Source organism: Cololabis saira, chromosome 21 (genome assembly GCF_033807715.1).
Source record: "Cololabis saira isolate AMF1-May2022 chromosome 21, fColSai1.1, whole genome shotgun sequence".
Classification (NCBI taxonomy): Eukaryota; Metazoa; Chordata; class Actinopteri; order Beloniformes; family Belonidae; genus Cololabis; species Cololabis saira.
Genome location: NC_084607.1, coordinates 15,253,917 through 15,274,638, shown reverse-complemented (window position 1 = coordinate 15,274,638; position 20,722 = coordinate 15,253,917). Strand labels below are relative to the sequence as shown.

The 20,722-nt window shown below is 41.8% G+C and overlaps 1 protein-coding gene across 1 annotated transcript in view; it reads left to right on the top strand.

Annotated features, from left to right (window-relative positions):
- Positions 1–15,993, top strand: part of LOC133421897 (xylosyltransferase 1-like) — a 54,213-nt gene extending 38,220 nt beyond the window's left edge. Inside the window, exons 8-11 of the mRNA XM_061711693.1 lie at positions 3,175–3,443; positions 5,922–6,117; positions 7,343–7,679; positions 11,319–15,993. Of these exons, the coding sequence (XP_061567677.1) occupies positions 3,175–3,443; positions 5,922–6,117; positions 7,343–7,679; positions 11,319–11,641 (1,125 nt within the window). The 3' untranslated portion in view covers positions 11,642–15,993. The remainder of the gene's footprint in view (positions 1–3,174; positions 3,444–5,921; positions 6,118–7,342; positions 7,680–11,318) is intronic.
- Positions 15,994–20,722: the final 4,729 nt, after the last annotated feature.

The window sequence follows — 20,722 nt, the reverse complement described above, 5'->3', positions numbered from 1 at the left end:
TATCATCTTTGGCATTTACTGTACAATTCGTCTTTATTTCTTTTTTTTTTTCTCCATCCCACCACAGAACAGGAGGTGTTTCTGCTCAAAGTTCATGTATTATTTGTGTAATACAGTTTCAGGTGTTTCTGGATGCAGAACACATTGAGTGACTACTTTTATTAAGGCACTTACCTTTAGACTTTTCTCTCTTTCTTTGCCTTTCTCCAAAAATGTTTTTCCTGGCATCAAATTCTGATTTCATGAGAAATACTGATGTTGTTTTAAGTTTTGTAAATACATTGGTGAAGATAAAGAGGCCGCTGTCAATTTTGTTTATGTGCATATTTTTTATAGCCTGGGTGTTAGTCTGTATGTGGCCCTGTGATGGATGGATGGATGGATTGATGGATGGATGGATGGATGGATGGATTGGTGGATGGATGGATGGATGGATATAATAATATAGTTGTGTTGTGTGATGTTCTGCACACATGAGCTCAAAAATCATGTAGATCATTGTTAATGTAACAGCATTTATATGAAGACAGTTTTTCCACATGATCAAAAGTCCCGACTGGTGTTCAGTTCAATTTGTTGAAAAAAAAATAAAGATATTGCACCTCCTTCCTTATATGAATTTGATAAAAAAAAAAAATGTCATCTCCAAATACGGTAAGAAATCTTTTGATAATTAATTTGTCCATCTGTCGATTCATTCAAGCAGTGTGTGTGATTTGAGGTTTGCACTTGAAGTGTTTTTGAGGCAACAAACAAAATCTTGCTTCGGGCCTCCACGGTCCTTGGATCGGCTGTCCAGAAAATTGTGCAACACAGACCACGCTGTCTCTTACAACAGGACCTGATACAAGAACTTTACTGTGATGTTCTGTCCCATGTGATCAGAGGTGGTGTTACTACTACTACTGTCATTTTGCAGATGCTTTTATCCAAAGCGACTTACATCTGTGACAACAAACAAACCATTTCACCCCAGGGAGCCATTAGGGTTAAGGGCCTTGCTCAGGGACCCAAGGTTGCTGTTAGTGTGGCTCTGTCTAATTCCCAGTACAAGCACACTAAGCTATGGTTCCTAGCATGTAGTTGACGCGTACTTCAAATAAAAGTCACAGTCCGTGTTCTTCCTTCAAAAGTTTAGTGAAAAACTTTTCTTTCAACAACAAAAACAAAACGCTGTGCAATTATATGAAAAAACAATATTCTCGTGCAATCACGATCAAAAACTAGTGTGCTCTCTCGGTAACATAGCTTCACAAAAAAAAGAAATAATACACGTACATCACGTGGCATATATGCAACCAATGAGAAAGCTGCAGTTATTCATATTATTAGGCAAACACCTTGCGAACTGATATTAAAGTGCATATTATTCGAAATACACTTAATCAAATATTCTAAAATCTAAATTATTAATCACCTTCTTTACATGACAAATGGCTCCAACAGTTCCCATTCCAGAGCTTGAACCCGGGTCCTCCAGACACAATCCCACCTCTGTAGCCAACAGACTACCACTCCCCCACTACTGCATAGGGTGGCTTTAATGACAGAACGATTAAATACAAGGTTACAGTGTTTTAGAGCGTGGCAGAATAACTCCACCCAGAGGTTTAAGCTGACTGCATGTAAAAGCAGTTCTGTCAGATGTTCTGATGAAGGAAACGGTAATGTGATCTTTCCACTGCTGCTGGGACTCACATCCACTCAAACACACCCAGAATAACAGCTGAGATGAAGCTGCCGCGCTGAGTAAAGAGCTCTGCCGCAGGCCGTCTGCTCCTCATGCCTCTCATTAGTTTGGGGTTTCCTGGTTCGGTGCTGACGGGGAGTGCACGCCCTCCTCGTCCTCATGACATCATAATCAAATCCCCGCTCTGCCGACGGAGCTGTGGCTTCCTCCGGTCTTTTTGGTTAACATCAAAAGGATCCATATTTATAATTGCAGGTGGAGACTTACCTGCTCAGTTTTGTTTTTTTTTTCTTCACCAATGTTCATATTTGTGTACCTGCTGAAGGAAGCTTAGACACCAGAACTGCATCATGTTAACATGTATCTGCTGCTGGAGCTCGCTCTCTGTCTCCTCATGAGATGCACCTTCCTCACTGCAACATCCCAAAGGGTTTGGGGCCAACTGTGTTAAAGTAACAGTAGACTGTAGTTTCTCCTCACTCAGATGAGTCTTTCTTGTCACAGTATGGAATAATACAATAAAGAAATGTGACTTTTTGAGGTCTTTGATGGCCACAAGTGCATTGACAGAAATATAGATTCAGAGCTACTTCAAAAACCTGCAAACTGAACCACAAAAAGAAGGTTGAAACAAGGTGACCAAAGCTGACCACAGAAAAGTAACTTAAAAGGAGTTTTACAACCGAAATGCATAAGAAACGGAAATTAATTAAAAAGAAATATAACACGATCTAAGATAAAAAGATCAAACTGAACACAAAGTGACACGTAGAGTTTAAAAAGAGATTAAAATTAACTTCAAATCAGAATAAATGTAAAGAGTATATAACACATTTAAAGAGTATAAAACAGGTAAGGAGCTTTGTTATCCAGATGTGGTGACCTTGTTAGGTAAGGCTTAATCTCAGTGTGGTTGTATTTCTCACAGCTTTTTAAAAGGATGTTATGTTAAAGTAACGACATTTCAGATCTTTGTTGATCTTCAACGTGCTCTTTTTTGTTTCTCGACTTAGTTTCCTGATTTCAAGTCGGGATCAGGTTCAGGTTTGGGAATGTATGACGTCATTGTTTTACCAGGCACCTGGATGTTGGAAAAATGAAAACTCCAGTCACAATCGCTCCTCTGTGTGTAAATTATTTGTATATTGAACCTTTGAGAGGTTTCTTCCTACAGCAGCTCGTCTAGTTGTCCAGTCGAGCATCCAGACAGAAACATCTCTGCACTCACAGCTCGGCTATTGCCAAATAGTGGCCAAAGGTGTCTGTAATTTTGTCAAACAGAAGTTTTTCAGAATGATAAATCACAAAAATCATTCCACACAGTAGTAGATCGATGCAACTGAACCTGCTTCAACTGAGATAATGTTGATAAATGTAATTCCAGACTGATCCTGCTGCTTCCGACTGTACATCTTCTACCTCCTGTTCTCTAATAACGTTCACGAAGGCTAATATTTAATTCCTGCTGCCTTTTCCGACTGCAGCAAGCCTCCAAACCGACCTTCTTCGCCCGAAAGTTCGAGGCCAGCGTCAGCCAGGAGATCATCAGCCAGCTGGACGCCTACCTGTTTGGAGAGCACGCTCCTGGTACTCCGGGCCTCCAGGCCTACTGGGAGAACGTCTTCGAGCAGGAGACCGATGTCCTCGCCAGCCTGTCAGACTCCACGCTCACCCACTACCACGCCTTCGCCCGCATGGGACTGTCCCGCGCTGCCGGCTCCACGCAGGGACACCCCAACGACAACAACTGCAGGTACGCAGAGTCCAGCTGCAGATGCTTTAATCAGTGTCAGTTGTGCTGATATGAATATAAGCAAGAGGTTACGAGTGTTAGTTAGTGGTGAAAACATCTAAAACACAACTGCCAGACTTTTTTTTACATGTTTATAAAGTGTTTTATTTATTTTCAACACAGTTTCAGAACCTAAATGGATTTTTATGCTGTCAATGTCTCATATTTGGGGTTCTTTGAGAGAATCACTGAAATTTTAATTGACTTTTGTACCTGTGCAAGTTTTAGGAGGGTCTTTATGATGGAAGTACATCTTTTCATTGACCCGATCAGAGAAAGATGAAAGGACACATTACTTCCATTTAAAGATATTTTTAAGGAGCACAACGAACGCTGTCATTGTGTGGACGTCGTTTGGAAAATGAGTCTGGAATCGCTCTGAGATCAAACTAAAGATGACACAAACATATTCAGGCTCCAACCGCGGTCCAAAGAGAAATGTTTTGAAAGAGCTCATCCAGAATGTGAGGAGATTTCAATACAACCAGAACAAATACATTCAGTCAGGTGGTTAACAGTTCAGCGAGGACATCGTGGGTTTGTGACATCAGTTACCTGAGCCACATGGACTAGTTTTACCTTTATTAAACTATGTTTGGTGAATTATCTGTGTACGAAGTACCATTTGCAATCTAGGAGGCATATTTCTAGATCAGAGTCCCAAGTCCATAAAACTGGGTTATCAAACCTTTACGATCTAATTTTGTATAAAGACAGCTGGGAGAAGGCTGCTAATGTTTTATTTATACACAGATCATGAATTAATCTTAGTGTAGCTTGTCAGATTTGTATGTACTTAAAAATGAAATGTCCACAAATCTCTTATTCTGGTTTATTCCCAGCCGTGCTGCTCAGATCAGCCTGTGTCAGCAGGTTGTAGAACTGCAGCCTCTCATGTCCAGAACCCTCAGCATTTAGCCTGATAAATTCATTTTTTTTACATTAGTCGGCACTGTTGAAACGGTTTGGATCACGTCAGTCTCATTCCTGAAGGTAAAGAAGAAGGCCACTTTATTTTTATAACTATGTAGATTTAAATTTGATGGTAAATAGAGTTGTAGACTGAAGTGTGACTAATGCTGTCAGAGCTGAAAGCATGTACGCACACATACTGGTCAAAAAAAAAAAAAAAAGAGTATATAATCGCCACATTTAAAGATGCATTTACTCAGAAAAGGCTGTTTACTTTGTACCTGAGCGTCCAGCCGGGTCTCTGCCGGGCCTGTGGCTGTAATACCATCCTGCTCTGTGAGACGGGAGACTCCCGCTGGTCGGAGAGTTGGCCCCAGCGGCTGCATGGGTACAAGAATATACATACGAAATCGTGCACAAAAATGCACATTTACATAATTATTAGAAAGTAATCAATCTGAATAAAATAGTTCAACTAAGATCATTTGTTTTTTTGACATTCTGTTTTTGATGCCTTTTTTTGTAGCAGCGTCTGTCAAACTGATCTGGATCTGGTGCAGTTTTTTGTGAGGGGTGCATGAGTGGAAAATAAGTCTTTTGTGCCAATCAGAGAAACAAAGCATGTGAGAGCCCCCCCCCCCCAACCCCCCCAGTAAGGCTGGTAACCCAAGATCACGGTGTAACAAAAATGGATTATGTTAAGCAGTTAGTGGCGATTTGGTTGTTGCTTCTGGAGGTTAATGCTCAGTGAGTTACCTTATCTTAGTTAGAATAAAAGGCTGAACTCTGGATCGTATCCAGGTATTTCACTCATGTTTTGGATAAATTAAGCTGCTTTTTAGCTGTCAGAGGAAAACTGTCAGCTGAAACGTGTCTCTCCACCAAACTCACTGGAGTTTGTGTTTTCTAAATGAAACATGACGATAAGGCCAACTTGTCCAGAGATACAATCAGGCTTCAGTCTCTGCACCAGGCAGGATTTTTCCAGCTGTGTGTGTGTGTGTGTGTGTGTGTGTGTGTGTGTGTGTGTGTGTGTGTGTGTGTGTGTGTGTGTGTGTGTGTGTGTGTGTGGTGGGGGCAGTAGGTACAAGGAGGTGCTTGTTGGGAGCTTGGTTGCTAGCATGGGTGGAGGCAGCATGATGAGAAGAGCGTGAGAAGGGTGGAGCAGTTGTTAGAGAAGGCGAGTCTGTTACTCTAAATGTCCAAAGTCCTGAATTTACTAACGTGAACTCACATTTGAGGAAAACTTCTGCATGCCAGACATAGTTCCCGCCACTTCAGCTTCGCGTTAGTCTGACTTGCAGGTTTTGGTCCAACACTTTAACAGGAATATTCTCCTTTTTTCCTGTCTATATTTCTCTTTAAACGCTTCTGGAGCGTTTCATTCAGATGATCCTCCGGAGGAAACGGGTTTCACTGCAGTCCATCGCTAAGTTGTTGAGATGCTTCTTCCATACTCCAGACGTTGACCGACCTGTGTCAGTTGTGTCTTCTTCACTGAACGTAAACGCCATTTCTGTTCTTCAGGTACGTGGCCGTGAGCCACCCGGTGTCGGTGCACCTGTACTTCCTGTCAGACCGGTTCCAGGGCTACCTGGTGCGCCACGTAGCCACGAACCGAGCCTCGACCCAGCTGGAGAGCATGGAGACTTGGGTGACACCAAAAGACCACTTTGTGCTGGCGAAGCCTCCCCACGTCAACAACAGACTCCTGCACATCCAGGTGGGCATGCATACCTGACCTTTGACCCGCTATCTGCAGCTGGAGCTGGTCTTCAGTGTCAGACACAGTTGTGGGTTTATGTCAGACCAACTGATCAGGTTTCAAATAAACACAAAGTGCCAAATCCACAAAAGGATTGCGCGGCTTTTGCTGCCGCTAAACCGGTGCAAATGAAACAAAAAGAGAGCGTCTAATTCACAAAGCACCCGCAAAGGGCGAATTGTACCACAAACTGCGCTGCCAAGCAAATAGTGTCATGGTGCGCTTGTGCCATTTGCATGCATGTAAATTAGGTAATATTCATACATTTGGCGCAAAATTCCCCCCTTTCTATGCAAATAAGCCTCATTGCAAAAACCGTCTAATTCACAAAGGCCAGCGCTATTTGCCACATGCAAAAATAGTGGAGCAAATACCGTCTTTTCGAAGCGTGTATTAACTGCACGCAAACTCACTCCTCACTCCCGCTCTGTCTCTGTTTCTCTCTCTCTTCAATATCATTCAAGCCTGTGTGATATGAATGATATTAAGGGTGAAATCTACAGTCAGACATGACTGTAGACAGTCAGATCAAGTGGGGTTGTGGACTTATCTCGGATTTAAAAATAACAGGACGGAGTTCAGGATTCATCCATACATAAGGGGCTGCTTTATTACAAACAATTCCACCATATAAACATATAAATGTATAATGTGTGTGTTTAACAGCTGACCTGTAGGTGTGTGTAGCAAAACAAAGAACATGAATTACCGTCAGATCCTGATCTGATCCCGATCCGTTGTTAATGAAGTGACCGGTGCTGTTCCTTGTGCGTAAATGCGCACAGCCTCTTAACATTTGACATTTCATTAGCTTATGTCATACATGCGAAATACTAGAGAAGTACAAATACGTGAAAGTTGAGGCTGTTGTGCTCTCTGCAGTTTTCATTATGGACCAATCTGTGTGCTGAAATATGGAGAACACTGGAAACAGCTCCGCTCACTTACTCAGACAAGGGAAAATCCCACTCAGCTGCAGAACTTTATGGGCGTGTCTGCGCCGGTATATCATTAGAGCAAAATCTTTTGTGAATAGGACCTTAAAGAGGGGCAAATTGCGGGCGCAAATGCGGCGCAATTCACAGCGCTATTTGCGGGCGCAATCTATTCTTTGTGGATTTGGCCCAAAGTTACACAGAGTGACCTTTATTGTGAACATCACACATTTCTCCAATCGCTTCAGGTGGGTTCAGACTGGGATCCAAAAGAGCGTCTCTTCAGGAACTGGGGGGGTCTGCTGGGACCCACGGACGAGCCCGTGGCCGTGCAGCGCTGGAGCCGAAGCCAGAACAACCTGACAGCCACCATCGTGTGGGTCGACCCCACCAACGTCATCGCCGCCACCTACGACATCCTGGTGGAGGCGTCCGCTGAGGTCACGCACTACCGGCCGCCCCTCACCCCCCCGCTGCGGCCGGGCGTCTGGACGCTCAGGGTCCTGCACCACTGGAGCCCGCTGGGCCAGACGAGCTTCGTCGTCGCTCCGCTGGAGTTTCACCGACAGCAGCTCATCCAGAGAGGTGGGTGTGATCGTGTGCCGGTCCGTACGGGTGTGACACTCATATTGTTTTACATCAGACATCGTATTTCATCTGTGATTATAGCACCGTTTTTCTCTGTCATACAAAGACAAGCACACATGCAACAAGAACTTAGAAAGACTTGGCATAATTCCAGCTGCCAGAAAAAGGATATAATATACCTAAAAAAATCTTTATGGAAAACTTTGACGAGAACGATTAAAAGGAATGTCTTGATGCAGCGTTTTATGCCCCCAAGGCGTTCCCAGGCCAACTGAGAGACTTAGTCCCCCCATGCTCCTTTTCCACCAAACCGGTTCCAGGGCTGGTTCGGAGTCAGTGACTACGTTTACATGCAGTCAGAATTCGGGTTATTGCAAATATTCCGGTTACTGAAACATTCAGAATATTCCGTTTAGATGGTAATTAATCATTCGGTATATCTCGATGAAACCAGCGACGCACGGAGAACATCATGACGCAATTCCCGTCATTTCCGCTTCTTCTTCCTGTATCCAAATTCAAAACAAATGCTGCTTTGCGCAACTTTACGCTCACCTTCTTTTAAATCTCGCTATCCCGGTACTTTTTACTGTCTACGAATGCCAAAATGTTCATATCCTTCATTACATTTATGAAGTGATTAGTCTCCTCCTGGTCTTGTGTTTCTCCGTGTTTATAAGAACTTCCTGGACTCAAAAGACCAGGATTCCTTGCGAACAGAGCATGCACAGAAAACAAATTCATGTTCCATTTGATCGGGATATTGCGTTCAGCGTTTACATGACCCAATATTCGGGTTTTAAAAGGAGTAACCCAGGGGTCATATTCGGGTTTTTAAAAACCGGAATATGAGCAAATTCGTGTTATTCAAAGGGTTTATTGGTGTTTACATGGCTGTGCAAATTCGGGTTATTGCCAATATTCGAGTTTTAAAAGGGTTATTGACTGCATGTAAACGCAGTCTGTGCTGAGCTTGGAACCGGGCTTTCTGTTCCCACTGACAAATAACTGGCCCCCGGGCCAGAAAAAGCGGTTCCAGGTAGCACCAACTCTTTTTCTGGGCTACAGGAAAGGACCGCCTACGTAAGCGGAGGGGGCGGAGTTGTTAAGACCAACGGCAATAGCAAGACTGCGAGTCGGCGACATTTTCAAATAAGTGACAAATTAATCTGGATGCTGCAAAGCAGCAGTGGTCTGAGGAGGAGACAACCTGTCTTTTAGCGATAACCAAGCCTGTATTAAACCAATTTTCACGTCAATGCAAACGCAGCAACATAACTGACGTTTGCAGCGACGTAACTAAAGTTTGAAGCGACGTAACTGACGTTTGCAGTGACGTAATGACATGGCTCCCCTTAGCACCCCGAGCTATGGAAAAAGCAAACAGGTTCTCAGCTGGTTGAACAAGTTGTGAACCAGCACCGTCTCCGAACCAGCTCTGGAACCGGTTTGGTGGAAAAGGTGTACCAGCTTATCCTCGGTCTTCCCTGGGTCTCCTTCCGGAGAGAGAGAGGCTGGACATGCGGCGGAGGAAAGTCATTTCCACCGCAATCTCGTTTTTCGGTCAGCACCCACAGCTCCTGACCATAGCTGAGACTGGGAATATAGACCGACTGGTAAATCGAGAGCTTCGCCTTTAAGCTCCTTCTTCACTGCAACTGACGGATGTCAGGGTCCGCATCCCTGTGGAGGTCGAACTGATCCGCCTATTGATCTCCTGCTCCATTCACCCGTGAACAAGACCCTGAGATACTTGAACTTCTCCACTGGGAGCAGTACCTGATCCCAGACCTGGAAAGGGCACTCCACCCTTTTCCGACGGGGGACCGTGGTCTCAGATTTCGAGGTGCCGATTCCCATCCCAGCCGCTGCGAACCGCTCCAGGGAGAGAGGCAGGTCCTGGCCCGATGAAGCCAACAGTACCGCATCACATGCAAAAAGCAGAGACCCAATTCCCATGTCAGCGAAGCGGACCCCCTCCACCCCTCTCACCCCTCTGTAGAAATTCTGTCTATAAAAGTAATGAACAGAATCTGTAACAAAGGGCATCCTTGGCGGAGTCCATCCCTCACGGGAACGAGTCCTGCTTACAGCCGACGACCCAGACTAAGCTTTGATGTAGAGGGACCTGGCAGCCCAAACTCCCAGAGAACCCCCTGTATCACAACAACTAGACAAGCGAGCCCCTCTGCCCACACGATGAAGCAGGAAACTAAACACGTCTAATAAATCTGAATATTTCACAGTGATAATACACACATTTCCTCATCTACACCATTATTATCTCCTCCCCCGACTTAAATCATCTTAATGACTGAAGGGATTGTAATGACCCCGGACATCTCTTTAATTTCAAACGTTGTTCACAGGTGATGGTTTCCAGCGAATATATTTAACCAAGAAAGCTTCTGTTTGTAAGGACAGGGTGTGCCGTGTCAGCAAGTTCACATCGCACGTAAACTGTAAATGTATCTCACCTGTTTGTTATCTACTTTCCCTCAGAGTTGGTCTGTGAACTCAGTAAACCGAGCAGCGTTTGATAGGTGGCTCCAGACCAAAGAGAATAATAGCTAATACTTGAGCGGCAGGAGCTGAGGCCCTCCCGCCCCAGCTGTCACATCACACATGCATGTATTTATAGTGTTCTGTCGCTCTGTCGTGCACATGCGGGGTCACCTCTGTCCAAATCCGTCGCCTCCTCCTCCTCCTCCTCCTCCTCCTCGCTGTTTGAGTCGCTTGACCTTGGCGGGCTTGTGTGGGCATGCAGGACTAATTAAAGCACGGTGCATCAACAGACATGATCAGATTCAGGTGGTGTGTCACGCGAGCTGATCTGATGGTCTCTCATGTAGCTGCAGTTGATGACTATGTTTGTATGTTAAAATCTAACATATTTGTATCTAAATAACTTGGTTGTTTTATTTCTCCTTGTTGCTCCACATGTCTGTTTAGTACGGTGGCCGAGACCCGCCATTGCTGAAAATAAAAGTAACGCTGCAAACAGAAACAAACGGCGCTGCAAATTAAAGAAACGCTGAAATTAAAAAAAATCGCAGCTGAAAATAAAACGACGCAAATAAAAAAGCCACAACGGAAGTGAATTACCGGGGACTATTTTTGCTGATGCACCAGTGTTTTTTACGTGAGAGGAGAAGTCCCTGACCACCACACACAGCTTCAACTTCACATTCATACAAATAACTATTGTTACCCACGCTTTAGATTATTCTTGGCATTATTATTAATGATAAAAACAACAAAAACAACAACACCTCTCACATAAAAACACCGGTGCATCGGCCCCGGGTAATTCACTTCCGTTGTGGCTTTTTTATTTGAGTCGTTTTTTATTTTATTTGAAGCAGTTTCTTTATATTTTCAGCGTTTCTTTTATTTGCAGCGGCGTTTCTATTTGTTTGCAGCGTTAATTTTATTTGCTAAGTGTTTATTTTATTTGCAGCGGCGTTTGTTTCTGTTTGCAGCGTTACTTTTATTTTCAGCAATGGCGGGTCTCGGCCACCGTAGTTTAGTAATAATATTGATAAATGTCCATAAAGAAGTCTGTCTTTTAAGTGTTTTTAGTCCAGCCTTTAAGATTTTCCCCTTGAATTCTCACTTACATGTTGGTGTTTCCAGACGACGCTCTGCGGCTGCACGGCGGTCCGACCAGGAACTCCTACATGGAGCAGAGCTTCCACGGCCTGAACCCGGTCCTGCAGCTGCCGGTGAGCCTGGGCGCCGTGGAGGAGGCCGAGGCCAACGCCGGCCTGACGGGGGCGCCGCTGCGCCGCTGGCTGGACGGGCTCCTGCAGGGCCACTGGTCCGCCGCGGACATCTGCTCACTGGGCTCCAGCTCCTGCCCCTTCATGCAACACTGCCACCTCACGGCGTGGAGCTCCCGCAGCCCCGACCCAAAATCTGAACTGAAGCCGCCCAGAGTGGACGGACGGATCAGGTAGCAGTCGGAGGACGAGTGGACGGAGGGAACAGATGAAGGAAGACACCTTTGTGTCTAGATATTTATTTATTTAAGTCCGTGAGGTTGAAAGAGAAGAAGCTTCAGACGGGAAGTGGGAAGACTCAGAAGTCGGGTCTCACGTTTTTTTGGACAACAGTGTTCTGAGTGAATGAATGAATGAATGAATGAATGAATGAATGAATGAATGAATGAATGAATGAATGAATGAATGAATGAATGAATGAATGAATGAATGAATGAATGTTAGATGAAGAACTCCATACCTCCTGTTGAGCGTCTCCTCGGTTACGGAGATGCCCGACATGCAGACAACAGCTGCTGTTGCTCTCTTAGGCCCATCATTTAAAAGTTTTAGAGAAAATTTGTAAAAGGGTTTTATTTAATTTTCTGAAATTTAGTTTGCTGAAATCTTTCAATGTGAGAATTCTAAATTAAGTTTTTCTCTCTTTTTGTCAGTTTTTAATGTTCAAAGACTGAATGAACGTACTGTATATATATTTGAAGTTGTTGGATCTGACCTTCACCGAGCACACCGAGGTTAATCAATCAGATCTTTGTGGCCTGAAACAACATTCAGCAGTGACAGAAAACTTCAAAGATGACAGCACATTGCTGAGTGTTTTCACTCTTTTACCCACTCTTAGCTTGTTTTGATTCCGCTGCCGGTGCGTCACAGGTAAAATAAGTGTAAGTGAGTTGTTGGGTTTGCCGTACAGGCGGCCTGCAGGATGTCAGCTGTTATTTCGTCGTACCAAAACAAGTCACAAGAAAGATGAATAAAAGTGTTGGTGTCATGGCTGCTCTCCTGACGCCACATGACACATGGGGTGCAACTTGAATGTAAACACAAAAACATGAAAGTGGAGTTTGATTTGTGACATTTGAAGAGTGAAATTCAGAACAGAAAAAAATATTTAATATAAGATCTATTTATTTTGCACATTTCATGCACATGGGAAGAATAAAAAGCATAAAAGCATTCAAGCGGCAGAATTACATCCTGAATGCAGCATCTGTCCATCCTTTCATTTTCTGTACCTGCCTTATCCTGTTCAGGGCCACAGAGAGCCTGGAACATGAAAGATGGTTCCATCCGTCCATTAAATAACACTTATGGAGCTCCCTCTTTCCTGGTCACCTCTTCCAGCCCTCCGGAGGGCAAACCGAGGTGTTTCCAGACCAGCCAGATATATAATCTCTCCATCGTGTCCCGGGTCTGTGCCGGTTGGACACAAACAGATCCCAAGCACACACACAAAGCTGGTATGGACACGACTCATAAAGGAACATTTAAAAGAAAAGTCCCACATGACGTGTTTTTAGGAGAGTGGGGCGCTGGTTCCAGCAGAGGGCAGCATCGCCTCCGCCGAGCATGCCACCTCAAATTTCAAACTCCACTGTGATTTTTTTAATGCTGATGTTTGATGTTGCAACTGACATAAACAATACGTGAAGGCTGGCTTAAGCTTCATTATTACATCTACATGTATTATTTTACTGTAATGCATGTTTTAACACACATTTTCATTTTGCACAAGTAATTTATTCAGAATTTCTTTTAATTTTTAGTCAGTGATTAATATTTGAGATGATGGCAGTTGATGGTGAACGTTTCCTGGTCCCCCTTCAGCTTCATTTCATTTCTTTATCCATATCCATTCCTGCAACACTTTCCAAGAGGAGTTGGAGCCCTCAGTAACTAGGTTGTGTGCACATACACACTGAAATGACTCCAGCTTCCTTCACTCACTTGATTCATGTAGGGAGAGAAATTTGACAATCCAATCTGATCTTTCTTTTTATTACACGTCCACCGCTGAACTGCTTCTGTATGAAATCATTACAATCACATGCTTGAAACATCACCTTTACTTTTCAACATCATTTGAAAGGTGTTGCAGTCCTGAAATGCAGAGACCGATGCATATGAACAAATTAAGATTACATTTTCTACCACACTGTCCTTTTTTTTTCTGGAGATTTGAATCATCTAGTTGTGGATATATTTAGAGGGGAGGATGCTGTCACTCTTGCAGATGCGCCTTTAGATTTCCCAGCTTGTGTGTCATATTAGTTACTAAGCAAACATTCATGAAAACTCTGGACTGCCCCTCTAACAATAAAACTGACATGTTTCAAATACTTCAAGCTTCAGATGCAACAGATGCTGCTTCAAATGTTATTTAATCAGTCGATTCCTTCCAGTTAAGACATCTGTGTTTGTCCGTGCTTGGATCCCCATTTGTTAACTTAAGTACATTTTCTAAGTTCCTCCACAGAGGTACAATTGTGGTCCAGAACTTGTTCAAAACTGTGCAGGAGCCTGTAAAGTAAAAGCTGGACTCGTGGATGTAATTCTGCTTCAGAGGCTGTGCGGCCCGTCTGGAGGAGACGCTGTTAGGATGGTTCTGCAAAACCACAGATTGTTTTTAACTTCTCCTTTAATGCAGGTGACACTGTGCATACAATCTGCCCCCCATGATTTTGAAGCCAAACTGACTTGTGGGTCTGTCGCATCATGTCCCTCGTGTCAGGCATTAACAAAGTGTCACCTTTTCAGATGTCGATGCAATCGTCCCACAATCAAATTGCAGCTCCACAGTCTATTGGTCAATGAAATGATTTGGGGGATGGACCGCGTCGACGCACCAGCTTTGTGAAGAAGTTAGATGTTTTAATTGATGTGATGAAAGCGTCTGCAATAACCACACGTGTCATATGCTGTCACGTGCTACTGCAGCAGTCCTGTAAGGGCACAAAGTAGACCTCATTTCAAAGTCAATTGTGAATACTTAAAAACACATACAAATCTTACAGAATTTAAACAGGTTATACTGATATTCATTTATTTTTTATTTTAAAATAAAGCCTATTTAATCAAATCCAGGTCCCTGGTTGCTCAATCCCATTGGTTAAAACAAAACCAAACAAAAACACGTGAATGCAGAAAATAATAATTACATCCACAAATAAACGACTACATCAGTCTTTATGTCAGCATTTTCTTACAAAACTTTGTATTAAAAACGTTTATCTGTATTAGTTAGGTCAGTGTAACAAAAAAAAGAAGAAGCAAACAATTTTCAGTAAATTTGAACAAGCTGGTTACACTAACCTCCTATTTGAACTCACTTCAGTTTAGTTTAGTTTAATTTAGGACACTGAAACAAACTACTGTACTTTTACAAGAACCAATTGATATTTGGAGATAGATTACTTAAATAAAATCGAAGAATTGTAACATTAAATAAATATAAAACATAAATGAATGTATAAAATAATATATATATAAATGGTAATGACAGCTACCTTTAATAAAGGCAAATCTAGAAATGTACATATAAATTCAAGATATTACACAAATGAGATTACTTCATTTGCAAAAACAAAAATGAAACATATTTTTACATTAGTATATTTGTCAGTATTTCTCTGTATTTATTTAATTTTATTCCGCCACACATCCCACTTTCATTTATGTCGTTCTTTATTACTAAAACAGCGACTGATATATTCCTTAATCTTTAAAAAGAGTTGATCGAGTTTGTGAGTTTTCTAGAAAATAATGTTGTTACGAGGACCAATCTGGAGATCATGAACATAAATCTCTGAGTGAACTGTGACATTCAGCACTTTAAGTCAGAAAGACGAACTATATTCATATTTATTCAGGACACCGTTGTCAGGATAATTTTACAATTTTCCCTCTTAAAGCCACTTTATGTAGCACCTCCACTTGTGACCACACAGGGGCAGCGGATCAGAGCCAAAACCAACAATAGTTGCAGTTCCTCTACTTAACACTAGGGGCCGGCTCTAATTGACAGCTGTCATCACTTTAGCTACTTAGTGCTTTGCATTGTGTTATATTCTGAGCTGTGAATAAATACCTAACAGAGCACAATCATTAATATTTTAAAGAAGATGCGCTGTGCTGGAAGCACCTGAGGATGAAGCTCATTTAAGAGCAGGCAGCTCGTTCCAAACAAGCGGCCCTTTCTGATTTTGCCACTAAAACGACTTTTGAAAAGGGAGTTCCTGTTGCAAATGTTCAGCTGATGGAGCCAGGAGCCACGGTGGATGATTCCAGGTCGCTTCTAAGCGTTAGTCTGCTGAGACTCACAGTCCTTCAGTTTCCCACGCCAGTAGGGTTGCCCAACTGGCGGGGACAGGGGACCCCCCCGCCCCTCCATCACTTGTTTCGGATGTCATTTCAGTAGCAACAGTTGAAATGAGGATGTTTAGACCGATGTGATCAGAACCAGAAAGAGGGAATATTAATTAGTGTCATGGGTTAGCATGAACCAAGCACACCCAACTAGTTATTTGGGACTGAAAAGTATAAGGTTGCAGAAGCTTGTCCAGTTCATCTTATACCGCCAGTCTTTGGTCAACCCCCTGATCAGTGCACCTCCATGTGGTCAAAAGTAGTATCACTACATAGAGTCGCTCAGTTGTTTAGCTGCTCCCACAGCAAAGCAGCAATGGTCACAAGTGAAACATGTACAGTTTAAAAGAACTAAAAGGATACAAACTGCTGCTGCATTGAAGGACAAAATGAAAATAACTGATAAAAGATTTTATTACATGTTTATTCCAACATTAAAGGAGCTTGAGGCCGGATTGTGGCAGGATTAATGAAAAAAATCCGTATACATTTTAAGTTTTCTAGTAATAATGTCAGATGAAGCGTTCCAAACCAAAAAGAATGAGCCCTCTAGTGTATCTCTCCTTTGCCTTGAACAGGCTGTGTGCTGCAAAATGTGCTGCAATTCGGTCCCGAATTTCCCGCGCTGTCCTGCGGATGTGACGTCACATGACGCTGCATGTGCGTTCTCCCCGTTCTCCCGTGCCGGCTTCACTGTTGGCTGCAGTACCCCCAACAGCCGTCGTGGTGAAGGGTGGCGCTAGAGAGTCTCATTTCTTAAAAGGAGCCTCAAGCTCCTTTAACTGCTCAAATTTCATACCTCAACAATTATTAAAAAAAAAAATCAATTTGATATTTGATGTGAATAATTATAGTAATTATAGTGCTGTACAGATTTTAATATAACAAGTGTCCTGATGTTTGGGCACAGAGTCATGTGATCATTTATGAGGCTTTTCAATGGTGTGAAAATGCTGCTGAGAGGTTCATATAATGGAAGAAAATCCCAGCTGAGTAATTTAATTTTAAACTTTTACCACAGGTTTTGTGGCTTTTTTCAGATCCGACACCAACCTGGTTTTCTGTTTCATTGTGACATTTTTTGTCTTCTTCTCACTGGGAGTTGTGTTGTGCCTTAGTTGTGCTCCTGTTTTAGGAATCCCCCAAATTATACTTAAAACAAAACCAAAAAAAAAAGAAAGAAAGGCATTGTTGTGGATGCCTTATAAACTACGTAATTGGTTTTGAAATTCACCTTTTTGAAAATAAAAGAATATCCCTTTATTTTGTGTAAGTGTTGTTTATTACACCGGTGTAAAGTCAAATGTAACAGAGTATGTACTTTGTTCTTTTTTATGATTGCACATCAGAAGGAGTTGCTTATCAGTTTAAATATTTACTTCATAAAAAATGTAAACTGAAACAATTTTCACAAAAGTCTCGTACATTTTGTAAATATATATATTGAATCAGGAGAGGAATTGTTTCTGTGCTCACTGGGGTCATATTTAAAGATCCCAGATTAAAGTAGTTGATTATACCTTCAATCTGTTGTGATTTTTCTTTTCTTTCTTTTATTTGAAGAAATATTAAATAAATTGGCTTACATAAAAATGGATGGATGTACTGAAAGAAAAACAATCCTCATTCTTGACAGTTAGTTCAAAAACGAAATTGTATTATTATCATCATTATTATTATTATTATTATTATTATTATTATTATTATTATTATTATTATTATTATTATTATTATTATTATTATTATTATTCACTTACTGACACTAAACAAGCAGGTGGGTTGATACCAAGTGGAGGCAGATGCAGGGGCTGATCTGCACTTGGAGTTTAGAGGACCAATCTGCAGATTCAAGCTCTGCTTGTTAGTGGAATGCCATGAACTAGCTATCAAAACCTTTATTGACTCTGTCAATTATCCATCTTTAAAAAAAGACAGTGAGGCAGTCTGAAAACTGGCTAAATGGGAGTTTATCTGATTTGAACCTCTGAGAATAATATAAGACCTTACATGTTTCAGCGAGTTCAGTGAAACTGTAAACATAATATCTTACACAAGAGGGCAGCAGTACTCTAATCACTGACTGCTGACTCACTAAAGGTTCAAACGTTCAACTGTTCTGACATATTATACATACAACAGTATATGCTGAGAATGATTTCAATAAAGGTTAATTTGTGGAAAATTATGTTGGAAATATTGAGATTTTACAGGTTTTTTTTAAATACTTTTTATTGAACAAACACAGGGGTCAGCTTATGTACCGGTAACATGTTTACAGATAAAATAACATGCATATTCAAATGATTCAGTACTGCCACTGTTTGTAAAGTCCAGCCCTTTTTCCAACATCTCTTTCCTATCTCCTCTTAGAGACCTACACCCTCCCCTAGGGAATAGGTCATGCTGTTATTGATGTGAACAGGTTCAGTGCAGGACGCTGTGTCTGTAGCCAACCTTTTCTTATTGCCACAAAAATCTTCAAGAGGTAAACATCATCCACAGTCAGTCAGTCTGGGAAGAGTCCAAGGTATAAGAGGGTGAAGGAGCAACGTATGATGATTTTGAACTTACATTTGCTACATCAGCCCAAAAGGGCTGAATGAGACGGCCTGACCAAACCATGGTCTGCAGTGGCCTCCCCACATCCTCTCCAGCAGAGCGCAGGGGCCGTGCTGAACTTGGATCTCTGTTTAGGATGGATGGATGGATGGATGGATGGATGGATGGATGGATGGATGGATGGATAGATATGCTTAATTCCAGACTCAAGGTCCATACACAAATACAATCAAAAACACACAATACAAAAGATTAAAAAACACAGAAATGAAAAGTAGTCTAATGACTCATTTAAAAGACACTTATACCAATGATCCCAAAACTGAGACGTGCAGCATGTGGCACTGCACATAATGTTCACCAGTACCACAACAATTTCATTATCAGAATGATTGAACCGACAGATAAACCTCTACATTACGTTTCTCAAAACAGAGTTCACTCCAGCACTCACAAACATCTCACTCGCGCTTATCCATCTGGGCCTTTTTAGCAGTATCCTCAGAGGATCATTGTATGCCACTTGCAGTCTCTGAAGGCTGGCTTTTTTTATACTTCAGCCACAGATGTGCAGTGTACAGAGGTGAACAATACGCTTTGAACAAAGTCAACTTCACTCCAACAGTACAACAACCAAATTTACGCAACAATATGCTTGCACATACAACATACGACACTGATGATAAATGTCCTTATCATCTGTCAGTTGACCTGTGATCACGTGGCCAAGATATTTCACTTCACTACAGATATTCAGAACATTACATGATAGTTTAAAGTCAGGAAAAGTCATATGTCTATCTTCTATCTTCTACTAGCTTCAAGTAAAGCTGAGACAATATCTGTATACATTGCAGAAATATCTGTTCTATGTTTGGTGTCTGTACAATTACTGTTTTCACAAATGAGTGCCTCTCTAGACAGATATATATTGCTCAATAATTGATCAGTATGTTCACAATAGGAAGCAATGTCTTCACATGAAAGAGAGGACCAGTCCAGGTTACCAAGATTAGAATTAGATCTAATAACCGTCTTTACAGGAATGTAATCAGAGGTGGATGCATCGTAGAAGATTTCCATGTGTGCCAAAGATGCGTGAGCATCAGCAGTCGAGAGGCAATGGTCTAACCAAGATGTGGTGTGCCAGGCCTCACTTATATGTGTATAGCTATCGGCTGGCAAGAACTCTTTGCTAGAGAGTATTAAATTATTATCTCTACAGAGATGATTAAGGTGGTTAGCAAAAATTGTCCTCTTGTCTGAAATGTCTGTATTCATATCCCCAACAATAAAAATATTTGTTAAACACTCATTTTGTAAATAGGAACTAATAAAATGAAGTTTATTTAAATAGTCTACTTCTTTATGATGGGATTCATATGGAGTGTAGATATTTAAAATGATAAATTCCTTATCACGTCAAATGTATAGCAATGCACCAGTCCACACCAAGCCTAATGACATTTATTGCTGAGTCCAGTTTTTTATTCTACAGAATTGCATTGTTTATTGTCCTTATGGCTCTTTTCTGAAGTGTGCATATCGGCTGTAGATGCTTCTGTAGGTGTTTCCCCAGACCTCTACGCAGTAATATAGTTATGGTAAGAACAGTGAACAGTATAGACTATGTAATGATTTAGGATCCAGAATGTGTCTTATTTTCCCAAGAATTGCAGTGCACTTTGCCAGCTTTGCTCGCACGTGGCTTACGTGTGATCTCCAGCAGATTTTGTTGTCCAGGATTACACCAAGAAATTTAATTTCGTTTACTTTTTCTATTTGTGTATTGTCTATTATTAGATCTACATGAGATTCTGTTTTATGTTTTCCAAACAACATAATCTTACTTTTGCTCAGATTTAGTGATAGTTTGTTTCTATCAAACCGTAATTTTAGTTTGTGTATTTCTGTTGTAATTAGAGTAGCCACATTAGCATTCGCACCAATAACTCCAGCTTTACGTGGTTCATAAAAACCCTGCACATACGCTTCCTCCGGCCAGAGCTCCCGGTTATACATGTCACCAACATCTTTGCATTCAGCGGATACTTTGAATGATGCGTATCTGCTGTTTACAGTGACAATCCTTTCACATGACACATCACGTCCAAGACTATTCTCAAGATGAGCGCGCAATAGTTCAGCGTCTATGTCGGGTGAAAACCTAGTTGCAAAAACACTCGCCCGTTTAGTTGTTATCATCTTGATGTTTCCTGCAGCTCCAGTGCCCACAATAGTTTTGCCAAAAGTCACAGGTGGTAGCTCATCCAAACAGTGAGATACAAATCTTGGAACATTATCCCTGCACTCATTCAGCACTTTGACAGCTTT